This window comes from Salmo salar, chromosome ssa01 (assembly GCF_905237065.1).
Source record: "Salmo salar chromosome ssa01, Ssal_v3.1, whole genome shotgun sequence".
NCBI classification, from domain to species: Eukaryota; Metazoa; Chordata; class Actinopteri; order Salmoniformes; family Salmonidae; genus Salmo; species Salmo salar.
In genome coordinates this window covers 158,250,786-158,266,502 of record NC_059442.1, presented here as the reverse complement: position 1 = coordinate 158,266,502, position 15,717 = coordinate 158,250,786, and the positions used below count along the sequence as shown (strand labels likewise).

Below are 15,717 nucleotides of genomic sequence, written 5' to 3'. Positions count from 1 at the left end.
CTACACCAATGACTGTATTTATGAATGGACAAATCCTTTGATCATGTGACACCATTCATTCCTAAGTGAAGCCTCAATAGCACATTGAAGCCAAATTAAGTCGGTTAAAACAGTGTCTCATGGAGAAATAACGTTACAGAGTTTCTAAACCCAGTGGCGCAACATCCCCAGACTTCTGGGAAGGCTTGCAAAAAAGACCAAGCAGACCAGGCCGGGGTATGGGGTTTGATAACTAAATGAGAGAAGTGAAAAATGATTCCTTAGTTGTTCCTTTTCTCTAAATCTAAAGGCACAATCTAGATTCCAGACAATATCTTAAGTAGTTGAAGAAGTTATTACTCCAACCTCGTGAAAATGACAAACTGCATACGTCAACATTTTTCCAAAAACACTGTATATGGAAGGAGCGCCTTTGATATGAAGGCCTGCACGACGGTTAGAACCGATGACTGTTTCTGCGCATGAGCTTAGCTAGCCAACGTCGCCATGACATCGTCTACAAGCGTTATCGGGGGATTTATATTGAAGCAGTTTCTGCTTACTGTACTGTATTTGATAACATGCACAGTTTGAACTACTCCAGGAAGTGACGTTGCAGGCTAGCTCAATGCTGACCCTTCTCATTGAGTAACTCAATGAGAAGGGTCAGTTGAAGGCCGACCAGGGTACATCTGATGTATTAGAAGCAATTATTGATACCATGATTGTCCTTGAAAAACAATTATTTACACAATGATTCACCACAAAGACTGCCATTTTTGCATTCACGATAACGGTGATCCTTTTTTCTGCTAACAGCGCCTGCAGTACCGCGGTCGGCCTTGAACTTCTGAGAGCAGGTCGTTGTCCACTGCTGTACGCTCTCTTTCCTCCTCTACTGATGATACTGCATGCACTACAGTATCTTGTGTCCTGCCTAGGCATCTCTTTGCTTTGTGCACCTTGGAATCACACACTTACTAGGGAGAAGGGAGGAAGGGGGTATTCTTTGCCTGGTCCATTCAGTGTGCTCCCGAAGCAAAATACCACTGACAGATCTTTTTATAAATAATTATGATAAAACGTGGGCTTAAAACTGAAGTTTCGTTTTTAATAAAAATAAATAAAAAGGAAAAATCTGAGGGGCCACGTGCTTTTGTGCCCCCTATGGGCATGATGCCACTAGCTGTTGCTCTAACATGGCAACTCAGCGCAAATATGCCAAATGAATTTCAACGAGGAAACAGTCAATGGTTGTATTCGATTAACTTTTTATTTAAAAGGTATGGATTTCAGCAAACAAAGAAAGCCAGAGAGGACAAAAATAGGTACACGGTAAGGGTAAGGGTTTAAGAATTTACAATTTTGAAGTATCGATTGTACAGCGACTCGAAGAAAGTTGGAGCTTCACTCCAAAACCTCTAGGCTCCACTCAACTCCGCAGAAGAAATAAGCGTGGAGTTGAGATACTTGGCTAATTTCTAAATAGTCTGGACTGTGCAATATAACTGATTTATTAATTTGTTATGGAAAGGTTTGTGATCGTGCGCAGCGCCTTACATCAAGCTGACCCTTGTGAACAAGCATCCAAACACTTTCTAGAACTGGATACAACGTGATAACATCCTAACAAAGAGTTATTTGTACATCACCCAAGAAATAAGAGCGACAACCTGATTAATACCGTACTTTATTTTCCCTCTTTAGAAAAAAGCTATTTCTGAACATTTTCTACATCAACCCGGGAGAGCACTTTGATGCGTTTGGGCATGGCCACGATAATCTCCACCCCTGCCCTTTTTCTCTTCCCCTTCGAGGTGAGAACTGTTTTGACGCTGGCGTCCTTCTGAACCACCATGGCCTCACTCTGAGCCTGGAGAACGTCCAGTTTCTGCCTGAGCTCCTGTAGGTGGTCAATGTCGTTGATCCCACTCACATTCTCCATGATGGATTTGAGTTTGGCCACACACTCCCTCTGCAGTTCCTCCTTTTGCAGTTCCTCCCTCTCCCGCAGGCCCTGTGAAGCCTGTGGGGCCACCCACTGTGTGTGTATGCTATGCAGTTGTAACTGTGGAGTTTGAGGAGTTTGCACCAGTGGCACTGTTTCTTCAGGCCCATCCCACTGAAGAGAGACTGGGGAAGCTGGGGAGAGATGCATTAGACCATTGAGGGCTTCCTCTATCTCCTCTGTTGTGGTGTGAGTGGTCTGTGAATGCAGCCTGAGCAGAGGGTGGTCCCTGTATTTGGGACACAGGTGCTCCCAGGTCCAGTTAGGCTCAGACCTGAAGACGTGACAGAAGTGTTCACAGGGCAGGCGCTGGTCCCTCCACACCTCACACTCACAGGAGGGCCAGGTGGACTCTGAACCGAAGCTGACCGTGTAGGACCGTGCTGCCGTGGTCTCTGCCCGACTCTTCACCCAGAAGGTGCCGTCGGCGGCGTCGCTGGCCTGCTCCACCACGATGTCGGGGTCTTGCAGGGCCGCAGACATGTTGTCCATCACCAGGGCCACCACACTCCAAGGGCGATGCCACAGGAACGGAGGCACAGTGGGGTTGAGGCTGTACTCGCCAGAGGACTGGCTGTTGAGGTCTGTGTACCTGGAGGTTCAGGGAGTGTAGCAGGTTTAGACTGACCAAACATCAAAGCACTTACATTAAAGGGGAATTACACTCCAAAATAAAAGTTTACAAAAGTAGTCAAATGTCAAGATGAGTCCACATTCTACATCTTAACCCCAATGGAGAAGATAAGCACTGTAAATTATATGGTGTTTATTTTCCATAAATTTTGCAGATATGTCAACAGAAGACCACTTGACAGCGAATACTATTCTAAATGACATTGAATCCTATTCCAAAACGAACTTACCTTTGGTGCATCTGTGGGAAGTAGTCGTCAACAAGAAACTGCAGCATTTGGCTCAGGGTGTCTTTTTTATGGACCTTCATGTTATTATGTGTGAAGAAGTCGCTCTGCATCTCCAGACCTCCGTTTACCATAGACACAAAGTTGACAATATCAACCCTCACAGCGTTCGCCCATCTCTAAATGAACAAAAACAAGAGCATGTAGCTAACCTCTGTATGCGCCATCATTAGACTAGGATGCACATTATGGACCTATAGTTAGCATTATGGATCTATATCTAGATACCGTATCATGGATTCAGCTAGCAAAAACGTTCTACAGACTGTCTACATACAGTAGGTGTGGTTTAAACATGCTGTCTGCTTCAGGATGAAAGCACCTCTAAGCACAGGTCTGAGAACTGCTTTCCATCTAACCACCCTGACCTTCATTAATACGCAGGTGAAGACACAGCAGGTCCAGGACCTGACCCCATTGCCCCTGTGATTTCATTCATTGACATGTGCACTACAAACCTTCTCCTCTGACAGCCACTTGTTAGTGAACCAGTTCTTGAAAAGTTGTCTCTTTTCCAACCAGATGGGGCTCTGCTGTAGTAGTTCTACTGCCTCCTGGTGTTGCTTTCTCGTAAGGGATCCAGCAATGGCCTTCATCATATCAAAGATCCCCTCCTGGTTGGTGATGGCTCGGGACCGGTTGCTCAGCCACTTGGTCCAGGTCCTCTCCCGCAGGTGATCGCTGAAGACTGCCTGAGCACCTGAGATTGGAATGAGAAACAGTCCGTAATTAGCAAACTCTAACCCCCTCATCCTCTAGAATTTAGAGATTGTAACAGATTAACCTCTCTTGGGTAGGGGGCAGTATTTTCACAGCCGGACGAAAAACGAAACCCAGATTGAACGGCCTACTACTCGGGCCCAGGAACTAGAATAGTAGATTTGGATAGAAAACACTCTGAAGTTTCTAAAACTGTTTGAATGATGTCTGTGAGTATAACAGAACTCATATGGCAGGCAAAAACCTGAGAAAAATCTAACCAGGAAGTGGGAAATCTGGTGCTTGTAGTCCTTTCAAGTCATTGCCTATCGAACACACAGTGACTTAGGGTTAATTTTGCACTTCCTAAGGCTTCCACTAGATGTCAACAGTCTTTAGAAAGTTGTTTGAGGCGTCTATGGTGAACAGAGAGCGAACAGAGGAAGTTGGAAGTTGTTGACTCAGGAAAGCACATGAGTTCATTGGCGCGCGTTCACGTGAGGGGTAGCTGTGTTCCAAAACGTTTTTCAAGACACTGGAATCGTCCGGTTGGAATATTATTGAAGTTCTAAGTTAAAAAGGCCCTAAAGATTGATGCAATACAACGTTTGACATGTTTGAAGGAACATAAATTATGGACTTTATCGAACAAAACAACATTTATTGTGGACCTGGGATTCCTGGAAGTGCCTTCTGATGCAGATCATCAAAGGTAAGTGAATATTTCTAATGCTATTTATGATTTTAGATGACTCCAAAATGGCGGGTATCTGTATTGCTTGATGTCTTTTTCTGAGCGCAGTACTCCGATTATTGCAAAGTGTGCTTTCCCCGTGAAGCTTTTTTGAAATCTGTCACAGCGGTTGCATAAAGGAGATGTTCATCTATAATTCTTTGAATAACAGTTTAATATTTTATCAACGTTTATGATGAGTATTTTTGTAAATTGTTGTGCTGATTCACCGGCAGTATTGGAGGCAAAATATTTTCTGAACATCACGCGGCAATGTAAAATGCTGTTTTTGGATATAAATATGAACTTGATCAAACAAAAAATGCATGTATTGTGTAACATGATGTCCTAGGAGTGTCATCTGATGAAAATGGTCAAAGGTTAGTGCATAATTTTAGCTGGTTTTCTGGTTTTTGTGACGCCTGTCCTTGCTAGGAAAATGGCTGTGTGGTTTTTCTTGTCTTGGAACTGTCCTAACATAATCTAACTTTATGCTTTCGCCGTAAAGCCTTTTTGAAATCGGATAATGTCGTTACATTAAGGAGACGTGTATCTTTAAAATGGTGTAAAAATAGTCGTATGTTTGAGAACTTTGAATTATGACATTTTGTGGTTTTGAATTTGGCGCTCTGATTTTTCACTGGGTGTTGAATAGTGTGAACCGTGGGTGGGACGCTCCCCAAGAGAGGTTAAACATTTTCTTGACCAACAGGTCTTTTCAAAAGAAAATCCTGAAACTCACAGCCAACAGTGTTGAGAGCACATTTTGAAGCTAACTTGCTTTTCCCACCTCATAGCTAACATTAAAACCTCACCACTGTTCACCTGTGAATGCTGCCTCCACCGCCTTCATCTCCACAGGGCAGTGTTCAGTGAGGATGTAGGCTGGGCTCCAGCCCCGGTTCCACTGCCTGAACACCCCCAGCGCCTCCCCCAAGGCTTCGGCGTTCCTCGACTGCACCACAAACAGGCCCACCGGCACCACGCTCACATTGGTGCGCACGCACAGGAAGAAGAGTGGCAGGGGAAGCGCGTCCTCTTATAGGCCGCGTCCAGGAAGCACACCTCCTTGCCATACTGCCGAAGCAGCCGCCGCTGCCAGTCCGTCTGGTAGCAGAGCAACAGGTTCTCGCTCTCTGATTGAACCCTAAGCAGGAAGTTGATTCTAGGAGCTTCCGCCTTCCAATTCTCTGCCAAGGTCTAAGAGGGGGGAGTTATGGTTAATAGCTGAGGTGAAACTTTTGCGTCCTTTCAATTATTTCAGTGCTAACCAAACTCCTTTTTGCGCCAGCGTGAGCTTTATATATGGTTGTGCACCTTGACTTTTGCTATAACATGTCTGTCTTATTCTAAACCACAGCAGTGATATTCCCATGGCCTTAAACAACCCCAATGACGTGTCATGGAGTAATATTTATCTGTGCTCTGTTACATCACACACAGTCCTTAGTTGTCAAAATGTTCCACTGAGGACACCTGTTAAAGTTCCCATGTATTAATTCACCATACCCAGTGTGTAGAAGTTTCAGACTACATACTTTCTAAAAAGGAGTTCCAGAATGAGGGGTGCTTTAGCTCTGCTGGTGTTGCTGTTCTGTCTGTTTGGGGAATGGGCTCAGGGAGAGAGTGGTGGGGTCTGAGAGAATGACATCACTCAACCCAGTTGTTGTTGTTGTAGATTTACATAATAATGGCCAGCATCTACTGTCAACAAGTAGGGCGGCAGGTAGCCTAGCAGTTAAGAGCGTTGGGCCAGTAATAGAAAGGTTGCCGGTTAGAATCAGCCGACTAGGTGAAAAATCTGCCTGTGCCCTTTGAGCAAGGCACTTTACCCTAATTGCTCATGTAGGTCACTCTGGATGAGAACGTCTGTTAATTACTAAAATATAAATACAATCGCAATGGAGGCAATGACTATGTATCCAATTCAGTGACTCTGGCTGCGTTTAGACAGGCAGCCTAATTCTGATCTTTTTTTCACAAGTTGGTCTTTTGACCAATCAGATCAGTTCTGAAAAAGATCTGATGTGAAAAGACCAATTAGTAAACACAGCCTTTGTTGGTGGAGAAAGGAGTCTCTGGAAAGACTCCAGGCTCTGGCCTGATGACAAACATTTTCAGTGGCTTTCTGCTCTTCCCATGTAAGGATAATGCACCACAAAGCTGTTATGAATTTTCATTTTTCTTGAATCCGTGGAAAACTCTGCATGTGCGTTCCTGAATTGTATAATAAAGGCTTGTCAAATCTCTTTCTATCATGCACAGAAACAGGCACTAACACACAATCCAAACTGAAAGCTACAGACTGGGATTTGGGAAGCTATTCAATTAATTTCAATTCTTGATTTTACCCATTGATTCTAGAAGAATATAACGTATTAATGCCTTATGTGCTCAGCACAACTGTCGGCTTATCCTTACCCAACATATTCACTTGCTTGATTTTGGGCATCAGGAGACTGAAAGCAATATATACTGAAAGCATGAATGTTGACATGCAGAATGTTTTGGGACTATATCAAAAAGTAGACTAATGAAACAATAGTGAGTAAAATGCCCCGTTAAACAAGTGTTTCAAAGAGGGTGGGTGACATGCATACAAACTATTCATAAATTGCATTGAAAACATACAGCTAACACCACAAGCCCCAATGGCCTTATCTCAGAAGACAATCCAAATATCTGATGAATAGGTGGGAATGATGGAGTGCAGCACAGCCTTCTCACCAGCAGGTTGACCAGGTCTATTTTGCTGTAGTGTTCCTCCGCAATGACCTGAGCCATGACGGCATGGATGGTTTTCTCTGTGGGGAAGAAGCGCCTCAGCGGCGGCGGGGTCGTGTCTCGGAACAGCTCCGTCCGCACGTACTGGACCATCTGGTTCTTTACCTCCTTCACCTTCCTCACCCCCTGCTGCACCAACGCTCGGATGTAACCTTTGACCCTGTCGTCCATCTGATCTGCACCCTGAGGGAACGAGAAGAGTGGCGTTAAGTAGAGAAAATACCCCTAACCACTGTTACAGGGTCAGATACTTGTATTCCACTGGGAATTTTAAGAGATCAAGGTTTTATTACATCTGTGTACTGAATAGACATACAGATACTAGTTATGTAGCCTAAAGAGAGTCCAATGCAATATATCCCATGGTCATAGTATAGTAATAACATAGTAATACCTTTCCAATAGGGTGGCCCTTGTGGTCAGTGACACTGGGTATTTTGAGGAAATACTGTATCTTCCACTGCACCGAGGCTGGGTCTGTCTGGAGAGCTTGTTTGATGGAAATAGACATGACCCTCCTCAACCGTGATGTGTCCTTCTCCAACTGATGCAGTGTGAAGCGAACACACACACACACACACACACACACACACACAGATCTAATTATGTATATTAGTCTGATGTGCATCCTACTGTTGACTGTGGTGCACGGTCACTGGAGTTACATAATAAACATATATAAACAAACAGTATTTAACCCGTACCTTGAATCCGGGGAACTTGACAATGCGGCTGATAGTGAACACAGCAGGGCATGCTACCTTCTTGGTTTTCAGCAACAGGTTTCTTTTTTCCTTGCCATCTTTTGCCTGAAAGACCAAAATGAGTGGCAGGTGAGAATGGAATTGTTGAGATTGGTTGTGAACCCCACAACTACCTTGAAGCATTGATGAAACCAGGGACATATTCATTATCATCAAGGACCATAACCACCCGACATCAACCACCTGAGCCACTGCCTGTTCACCCCGCTATCATCCAGAAGGCAAGGTCAGTACAGGTCCATCAAAGCTGTGACCAAGAGACTGAAAAACAGCTCCTATCTCAAGGCTATCAGACTGTTAAATAGCCATAACTTGCTGGCCTCCACCCAGTACCCTGACCTGAACTTAGTCACTGTCACTAGCCAGCTACCACACAGTTACTCAACCCTGCACCTTAGAGGCTGCTGTCCTATGTACATAGACATGGAATTACTGGTCACTTTAATAATGGAACACTGGTCACTAATAATGTTTAAATGCCGTTTTACTCATTTCATATGTAAACTCAGCAAAAAAAGAAACATCCCTTTTTCAGGACCCTGTCTTTCAAAGATAATTCGTAAAAATCCAAATAACTTCACAGATCTTCATTGTAAAGGGTTTAAACACTGTTTCCCATGCTTGTTCAATGAACCATAAACAATTAATGAACATGCACCTGTGGAACGGTCGTTAAGACACTAACAGCTTACAGACGGTAGGCAATTAAGGTCACAGTTATGAAAACTTGGGACACTAAAGAGGCCTTTCTACTGACTCTGAAAAACACAAAAAGAAAGATGCCCAGGGTCCCTGCTCATCTGCGTGAACGTGCCTTAGGCATGCTGCAAGGAGGCATGAGGACTGCAGATGTGGCCAGGGCAATAAATGATCATGTCCGTACTGCGAGACTCCTAAGACATCGCTACAGGGAGACAGGACGGACAGCTGATCATCCTCGCAGTGGCACACCATGTGTAACAACACCTGCACAGGATCGGTACATCCGAACATCACACTTGCGGGACAGGTACAGGATTGCAACAACTGCCCGAGTTACACCAGGAACGCACAATCCCTCCATCAGTGCTCAGACTGTCCGCAATATGCTGAGAGAGGCTGGACTGAGGGCTTGTAGGCCTGTTGTAAGGCAGGTCCTCAACAGACATCACCGGCAACAACGTTGCCTATGGGCACAAATCCACCGTCGCTGGACCAGACAGGACAGGCAAAAATTGCTCTTCACTGACGAGTTGCGGTATTGTCTCACCAGGGGTGAGGGTCGGATTCGCGTTTATCGTCGAAGGAATGAGCGTTACACCGAGGCCTGTACTCTGGAGCGGGATCGATTCACAGCATCATGCTGTTTGTCACAGCATCATCGGACTGAGCTTGTTGTCATTGCAGGCAATCTCAATGCTGTGTGTTACAGGGAAGACATCCTCCTCCCTCATGTGGTACCCTTCCTGCAGGCTCATCCTGACATGACCCTCCAGCATGACAAAGCCACCAGCCATACTGCTCATTCTGTGCGTGATTTCCTGCAAGACAGGAATGTCACTGCTCTATCATGGCCAGCGAATAGCCTGGATCTCAATCCCATTGAGCACGTCTGGGACCTGTTGGATCGGATGGGTGAGGGCTAGGGCCATTCCCCCCAGAAATGTCCGGGAACTTGCAGGTGCCTTGGTGGAAGAGTGGGGTAACATCTCACAGCAAGAACTGGCAAATCTGGTGCACTCCATGAGGAGGAGATGCACTGTAGTACTTAATGCAGCTGGTGGCCACACCAGATACTGACTGTTACTTTTGATTTTGACCCCCCCCTTTGTTCAGGGACACATTATTCAATTTCTGTTAGACACATGTCTGTGGAACTTGTTCAGTTTATATCTCAGTTGTTATTTGTTATGTTCATACAAATATTTACACATGTTAAGTCTGCTGAAAATAAACGCAGTTGACAGTGAGAATATGTTTCTTTTTTTGCTGAGTTTATGTACTGTATTCTAGTCAGTGCCATCCTATTCAACTTTTGCTGTATATATACACTATTCTATCCTACGTATTCTACAGATACACTAAATATTCTATCCACATATTGTCCATAATGTCTATACATCACATACACACACACACACACACACACACACACACACACACACACACACATATAAATATACACAGTACCAGTGAAAAGTGTGGACACACCTACTCATTCCATGGGTTTTCTTTATTTTTGCTATTTTCTACCATGTAGAATAATAGTGAAGACATCAAAACTATGAAATAACACATATGGAATCATGTAGTAACCAAAAAAGTATTAAACAAATTAAAATATAGTTTATATTTGAGGTTCTTCAAAGTAGTCACCCTTTGCCTTGATGATAGCTTTGCACACTCTTGGCATTCTCTCCATCAACTTTACCTGGAATGCTTTTCCAACAGTCTTGAAGGAGCACCCCCACACCATCACACCTCCTCCTCCATGCTTCACAGTGGGAACTACACATGCGGAGATCATCCGTTCACCTACTCTGCATCTCACAAAGACACGGCGGTTGGAACCAAAAATCTCAAATTTGGACTCATCAGACCAAAGGACAGATTTCCACGGGTCTAATGTCCATTGCCCGTATTTCTTGGCCAAAGCAACTCTCTTCTTATTGGTGTCCTTTAGTAGTGGTTTCTTTGAAGCAATTCGACCATAAAGGCCTGATTCACACAGTCTCCTCTGAACAGTTGATGTTGAGATCTGTCTTTTGAACTCTGTGAAGCATATATTTGGGCTGCAATTTCTGAGGCTGGTAACTCTGATGAAGTTATCCTCTGCAGCAGAGGTAACTCTGGGTCTTCCTTTCTTGTGGCAGTCCTCATGAATGCCAAGAGTGTGCAAAGCTGTCATCAAGGGAAAGGGTGGCTACTTTGAAGAATTACCAATATAAAATATATTTTGATTTGTTTAACACTTTTTTGGTTACTACATGATTCAATGTGTTATTTCATAGGTTTGATGTCTTCACTATTATTCTACAATGTAGAAAATAGTCAAACTAAAGCAAAACCCTTGAATGAGTAGGTGTTTCCAAACTTCTGACTGGTACCATATATATATATATATATATATATATATATATACACTGCTCAAAAAAATAAAGGGAACACTTAAACAACACAATGTAACTCCAAGTCAATCACACTTCTGTGAAATCAAACTGTCCACTTAGGAAGCAACACTGATTGACAATAAATTTCACATGCTGTTGTGCAAATGGAATAGACAACAGGTGGAAATTATAGGCAATTAGCAAGACACCCCCAATAAAGGAGTGGTTCTGCAGGTGGTAACCACAGACCACTTCTCAGTTCCTATGCTTCCTGGCTGATGTTTTGGTCACTTTTGAATGCTGGCGGTGCTTTCACTCTAGTGGTAGCATGAGACGGAGTCTACAACCCACACAAGTGGCTCAGGTAGTGCAGCTCATCCAGGATGGCACATCAATGCGAGCTGTGGCAAGAAGGTTTGCTGTGTCTGTCAGCGTAGTGTCCAGAGCATGGAGGCGCTACCAGGAGACAGGCCAGTACATCAGGAGACGTGGAGGAGGCCGTAGGAGGGCAACAACCCAGCAGCAGGACCGCTACCTCCGCCTTTGTGCAAGGAGGAGCAGGAGAAGCACTGCCAGAGCCCTGCAAAATGACCTCCAGCAGCCCACAAATGTGCATGTGTCTGCTCAAACGGTCAGAAACAGACTCCATGAGGGTGGTATGAGGGCCCGATGTCCACATGTGGGGGTTGTGCTTACAGCCCAACACCGTGCAGGACGTTTGGCATTTGCCAGAGAACACCAAGATTGGCAAATTTGCCACTGGCGCCCTTGGCTCTTCACAGATGAAAGCAGGTTCACACTGAGCATGTGACAGACGTGACAGAGTCTGGAGACGCCGTGGAGAACGTTCTGCTGCCTGCAACATCCTCCAGCATGACCGGTTTGGCGGTGGGTCAGTCATGGTGTGGGGTGGCATTTCTTTGGGGGGCCGCACAGCCCTCCATGTGCTCGCCAGAGGTAGCCTGACTGCCATTAGGTACCGAGATGAGATCCTCAGACCCCTTGTGAGACCATATGCTGGTGCGGTTGGCCCTGGGTTCCTCCTAATGCAAGACAATGCTAGACCTCATGTGGCTGGAGTGTGTCAGCAGTTCCTGCAAGAGGAAGGCATTGATGCTATGGACTGGCCCGCCCGTTCCCCAGACCTGAATCCAATTGAGCACATCTGAGACATCATGTCTCGCTCCATCCACCAACGTTGCACCACAGACTGTCCAGGAGTTGGTGGATGCTTTAGTCCAGGTCTGGGAGGAGATCCCTCAGGAGACCATCCGCCACCTCATCAGGAGCATGCCCAGGCGTTGTAGGGAGGTCATACAGGCACGTGGAGACCACACACACTACTGAGCCTCATTTTGACTTGTTTTAAGGACATTACATCAAAGTTGGATCAGCCTGTAGTGTGGTTTTCCACTTTAATTTTGAGTGTGACTCCAAATCCAAACCTCCATGGGTTGATAAATTGGATTTCCATTGATTATTTTTGTGTGATTTTGTTGTCAGCACATTCAACTATGTAAAGAAAAAAGTATTTATTAAGATGATTTCTTTCATTCAGATCTAGGATGTGTTGTTTAAGTGTTCCCTTTATTTTTTTGAGCAGTATATATATATATATATATATATATATATATATATATATATATATATATATATACACACACACACATGTTTGGGGTCACTTAGAAATGTCCTTGTTTTTGAAGGAAAAGCAAAAATGTTTGTCCATTAACATAACATCAAATTGATCAGAATATAGTGTAGACATTGTTATGTTGTAAATGACTATTGTAGCTGGAAACAGCAGATTTTTTAATAGTACCCGCAAAACACCAGTCTCATCGTCAACAGTGAATAGGCAACTCCGGGATGCTGGCCTTCTAGGCAGAGTTGCAAAGAAAAAGCCATATCTCAGACTGGCCAATAAAAAGAAAAGATTAAGATGGGCAAAAGAACACAGACACTGGACAGAGGAACTCTGCCTAGAAGGCCAGCATCCCGGAGTTGCCTCTTCACTGTTGACGTTGAGACTGGTGTTTTGTGGGTACTATTTAATGAAGCTGACAGTTGAGGACTTGCGAGGCATCTGTTTCTCAAACTAAACACTATAATGTACTTGTCCACTTGCTCAGTTGTACAGCGGGGCCTCCCACTCCTCTTTCTATTCTGGTTAGGGACAGTTTGCGCTGTTCTGTGAAGGGAGTAGTACACAGCGTTGTACAAGATCTTCAGTTTCTTGGCAATTTTTCACATGGAATAGCCTTCATTTCTCAGAACAAGAATAGACTGACGAGTTTCAGAAGAAAGTTCTTTGTTTCTGGCCATTTTAAGCCTGTAATCGAACCCACAAATGCTGATGCTCCAGATACCTAACTAGTCTAAAGGACAGTTTTATTGCTTCTTTAATCAGTACAACAGTTTTCAGCTGTGCTAACATAATTGCAAAAGGGTTTTCTAATGATCAACTAGCCTTTTAAAATGATACACTTGGATTAGCTAACACAACGTGCCATTGGAACACAGGAGTGATGGTTGCTGATAATGGGCCTCTGTACGCCTACGTAGATATTCCATAAGAAAATCTGCCGTTTCCAGCTACAATAGTCATTTACAACATTAACAATGTCTACACTGTATTTCTAATCAATTTCATGTTACTTTAATGGACAAAAAAAGTGCTTTTCTTTCAAAAACAAGGACATATCTAAGTGACCCCAAACTTTTGAATGGAAGTGTGTGTATATATATATATATATACACACACACACACACACACACACTCCGGACTCCCGACATTGCTGGTCCTAATATTTATATATTTCTTAATTCCATGCTTTTACTTTTAGATTTGTGCGTATTGTTGTTAAATATTACTGCATTGTTGGAGCTAGGAACACAAGCATTTCGCTACACCTGCATTAACATCTGCTAAATATGTGTATTCGACCAATAAAATGTTATTTGATTAGGCACCATATGGAAGAACATTTACTGAAATAGGGTGGGCCAACCTGAACTCCAATAAGAAAAGCTCCTTTCCTTTTTCCGTTGCACAATGTTTTGAAAGGTTTTGCTATGATGTGTCCTAATAAATTTGATCCAGTCTCAGATGCACAATACGTCCTAATCATTTACATGGAACACTTAAAAGCCGTTTCAGAATATCATAGATATCAGCACCCTTTGATCCTCAAGCTCCTGCCTCTTCTTGATTCCACACTTTGCCCGGCCCCTGTGGCATCCCATTAGCTTGTGTCCGATGAACACAAAGGGTATGCCGTCAAAGGGGATAGAGGGAGTACCCTTGCCGTACTTCCATTCCCAGTATAGCCTGTTCTTGTGGTCCTGTGGTTTCCAACCTGTTTAGCAGAACACATTGAAAGAGCCATGAGTCCAGGGGTGTATTTATTAGTCGGATTCTGTTACAAACCGTTTTGCAATGTAAATCGTCTACTGTCTAGGTACCAAACAGAAGCTAACAGAGCAAACGGAACAAAACGGGGAGGGACCGACCTGAACGTCATATAGAAACTTGTTTTTTTTTGCAAAACATTTTATGTATGGAGTAAACGGTTTCTGACTAATGAATACACCCCAGTAATTTGCAGAATATACATCACTAGCTACATAAGAATAATAATCAATCAATGGCTACTTAGTATAATAGTATCAGTAGCTAAATAGTATAGAAGGGCTAAAAGATAGCAGTAGCTTGATCAATGCAAGTTTGCTCCAGAACACTCTCAAAGATTTTTTATAACTAACCCAAGATAGACTAGAGCCTGTCGTTTCCAATAGGAGCAAATTAATCATAGTGAGCAGAACACGCAAGGAGGTGGGCAGAGCCAAGCACGAGCGACTGAGATCCTATTGGAGCGTTCTATCATTGATTTGCATATCTCCTTTAGGGAACGACAACTCTGTGAAGTGCGCTTGTGCAATAACTCAATTCGCACTTGCACGCCTTCTAAACAACGTTTTTTTTTTTTTTTAAACCTTGGCAAAGGGTGAAGTCTACAAAACACAGTCCACTCTGATATAGATTATACTTTTGAAAAAACTGTATGGAGATCAAATGTTTCATCGATGAGGACATTTGCAGAATGTTGGCGAAAATCCATCTCGCTCCATCTTCACTCACTGCCGGCCACTGGGATTCCTCTCATCACCATATTTGGTAGAGAAGAAACGCCAACAGGATGCATCACATTTATCCATCCGGTGAAATGTCTGTCTCATTGTTATATCTGTGACCCTCTTTAGCTTGCTAGCTAACTTACCTTGGTCATTGAATCGCTTGTCCACACGGTAAGAAATATATTTCACACAGGTTGACTCTTCGACGTGTGAGATATGCTTATTGACCTCTTCAATTGTTTCAAAGACCGCTTCGTTGCTCATTTTTGATTATTATCAGCTACCAACGCAGAGAAACAGTCATGTAAACATTCAAATAATGTAGCTCGCTAGCTAAGTTCCAACACAGAGTTTCTAAACCCAGAGGTACAACATCGCGAGACTTCTGGTATCGTTTGCGAGACCGACCAGGCCGGGGGTTGTGGTTTGAGATGTCAATGCGTAGTTCGGCGCGAGACGACTTTTAGACCTGCAGACGTTTTTTTTACAATAGAGAATGATAGAGGCCAACAAGCCATTTTAGCATGGGCATGCTGTCGCTATAATGGCACAGATATAAAGCTGAGTCCTATTTATCTCTATGCTTTCTACCAATTTATATATA

General features: G+C 43.7%; 1 protein-coding gene across 1 annotated transcript; it reads right to left on the bottom strand.

The window, feature by feature from the left end:
• Window positions 1-1,228: 1,228 nt before the first annotated feature.
• LOC106569972 (uncharacterized) lies at window positions 1,229-15,377 on the bottom strand. The gene is made up of 9 exons (XM_045702885.1): window positions 15,257-15,377; window positions 14,157-14,335; window positions 7,828-7,932; window positions 7,067-7,306; window positions 5,413-5,539; window positions 5,165-5,377; window positions 3,366-3,607; window positions 2,851-3,026; window positions 1,229-2,579 (listed from the first exon to the last, which is right to left on the bottom strand). Exons 1-9 carry the CDS (start codon window positions 15,375-15,377, stop codon window positions 1,694-1,696), a joined length of 2,289 nt encoding a protein of 762 aa, XP_045558841.1. The 3' UTR covers window positions 1,229-1,693.
• Between the last annotated feature and the right edge of the window lie 340 nt (window positions 15,378-15,717).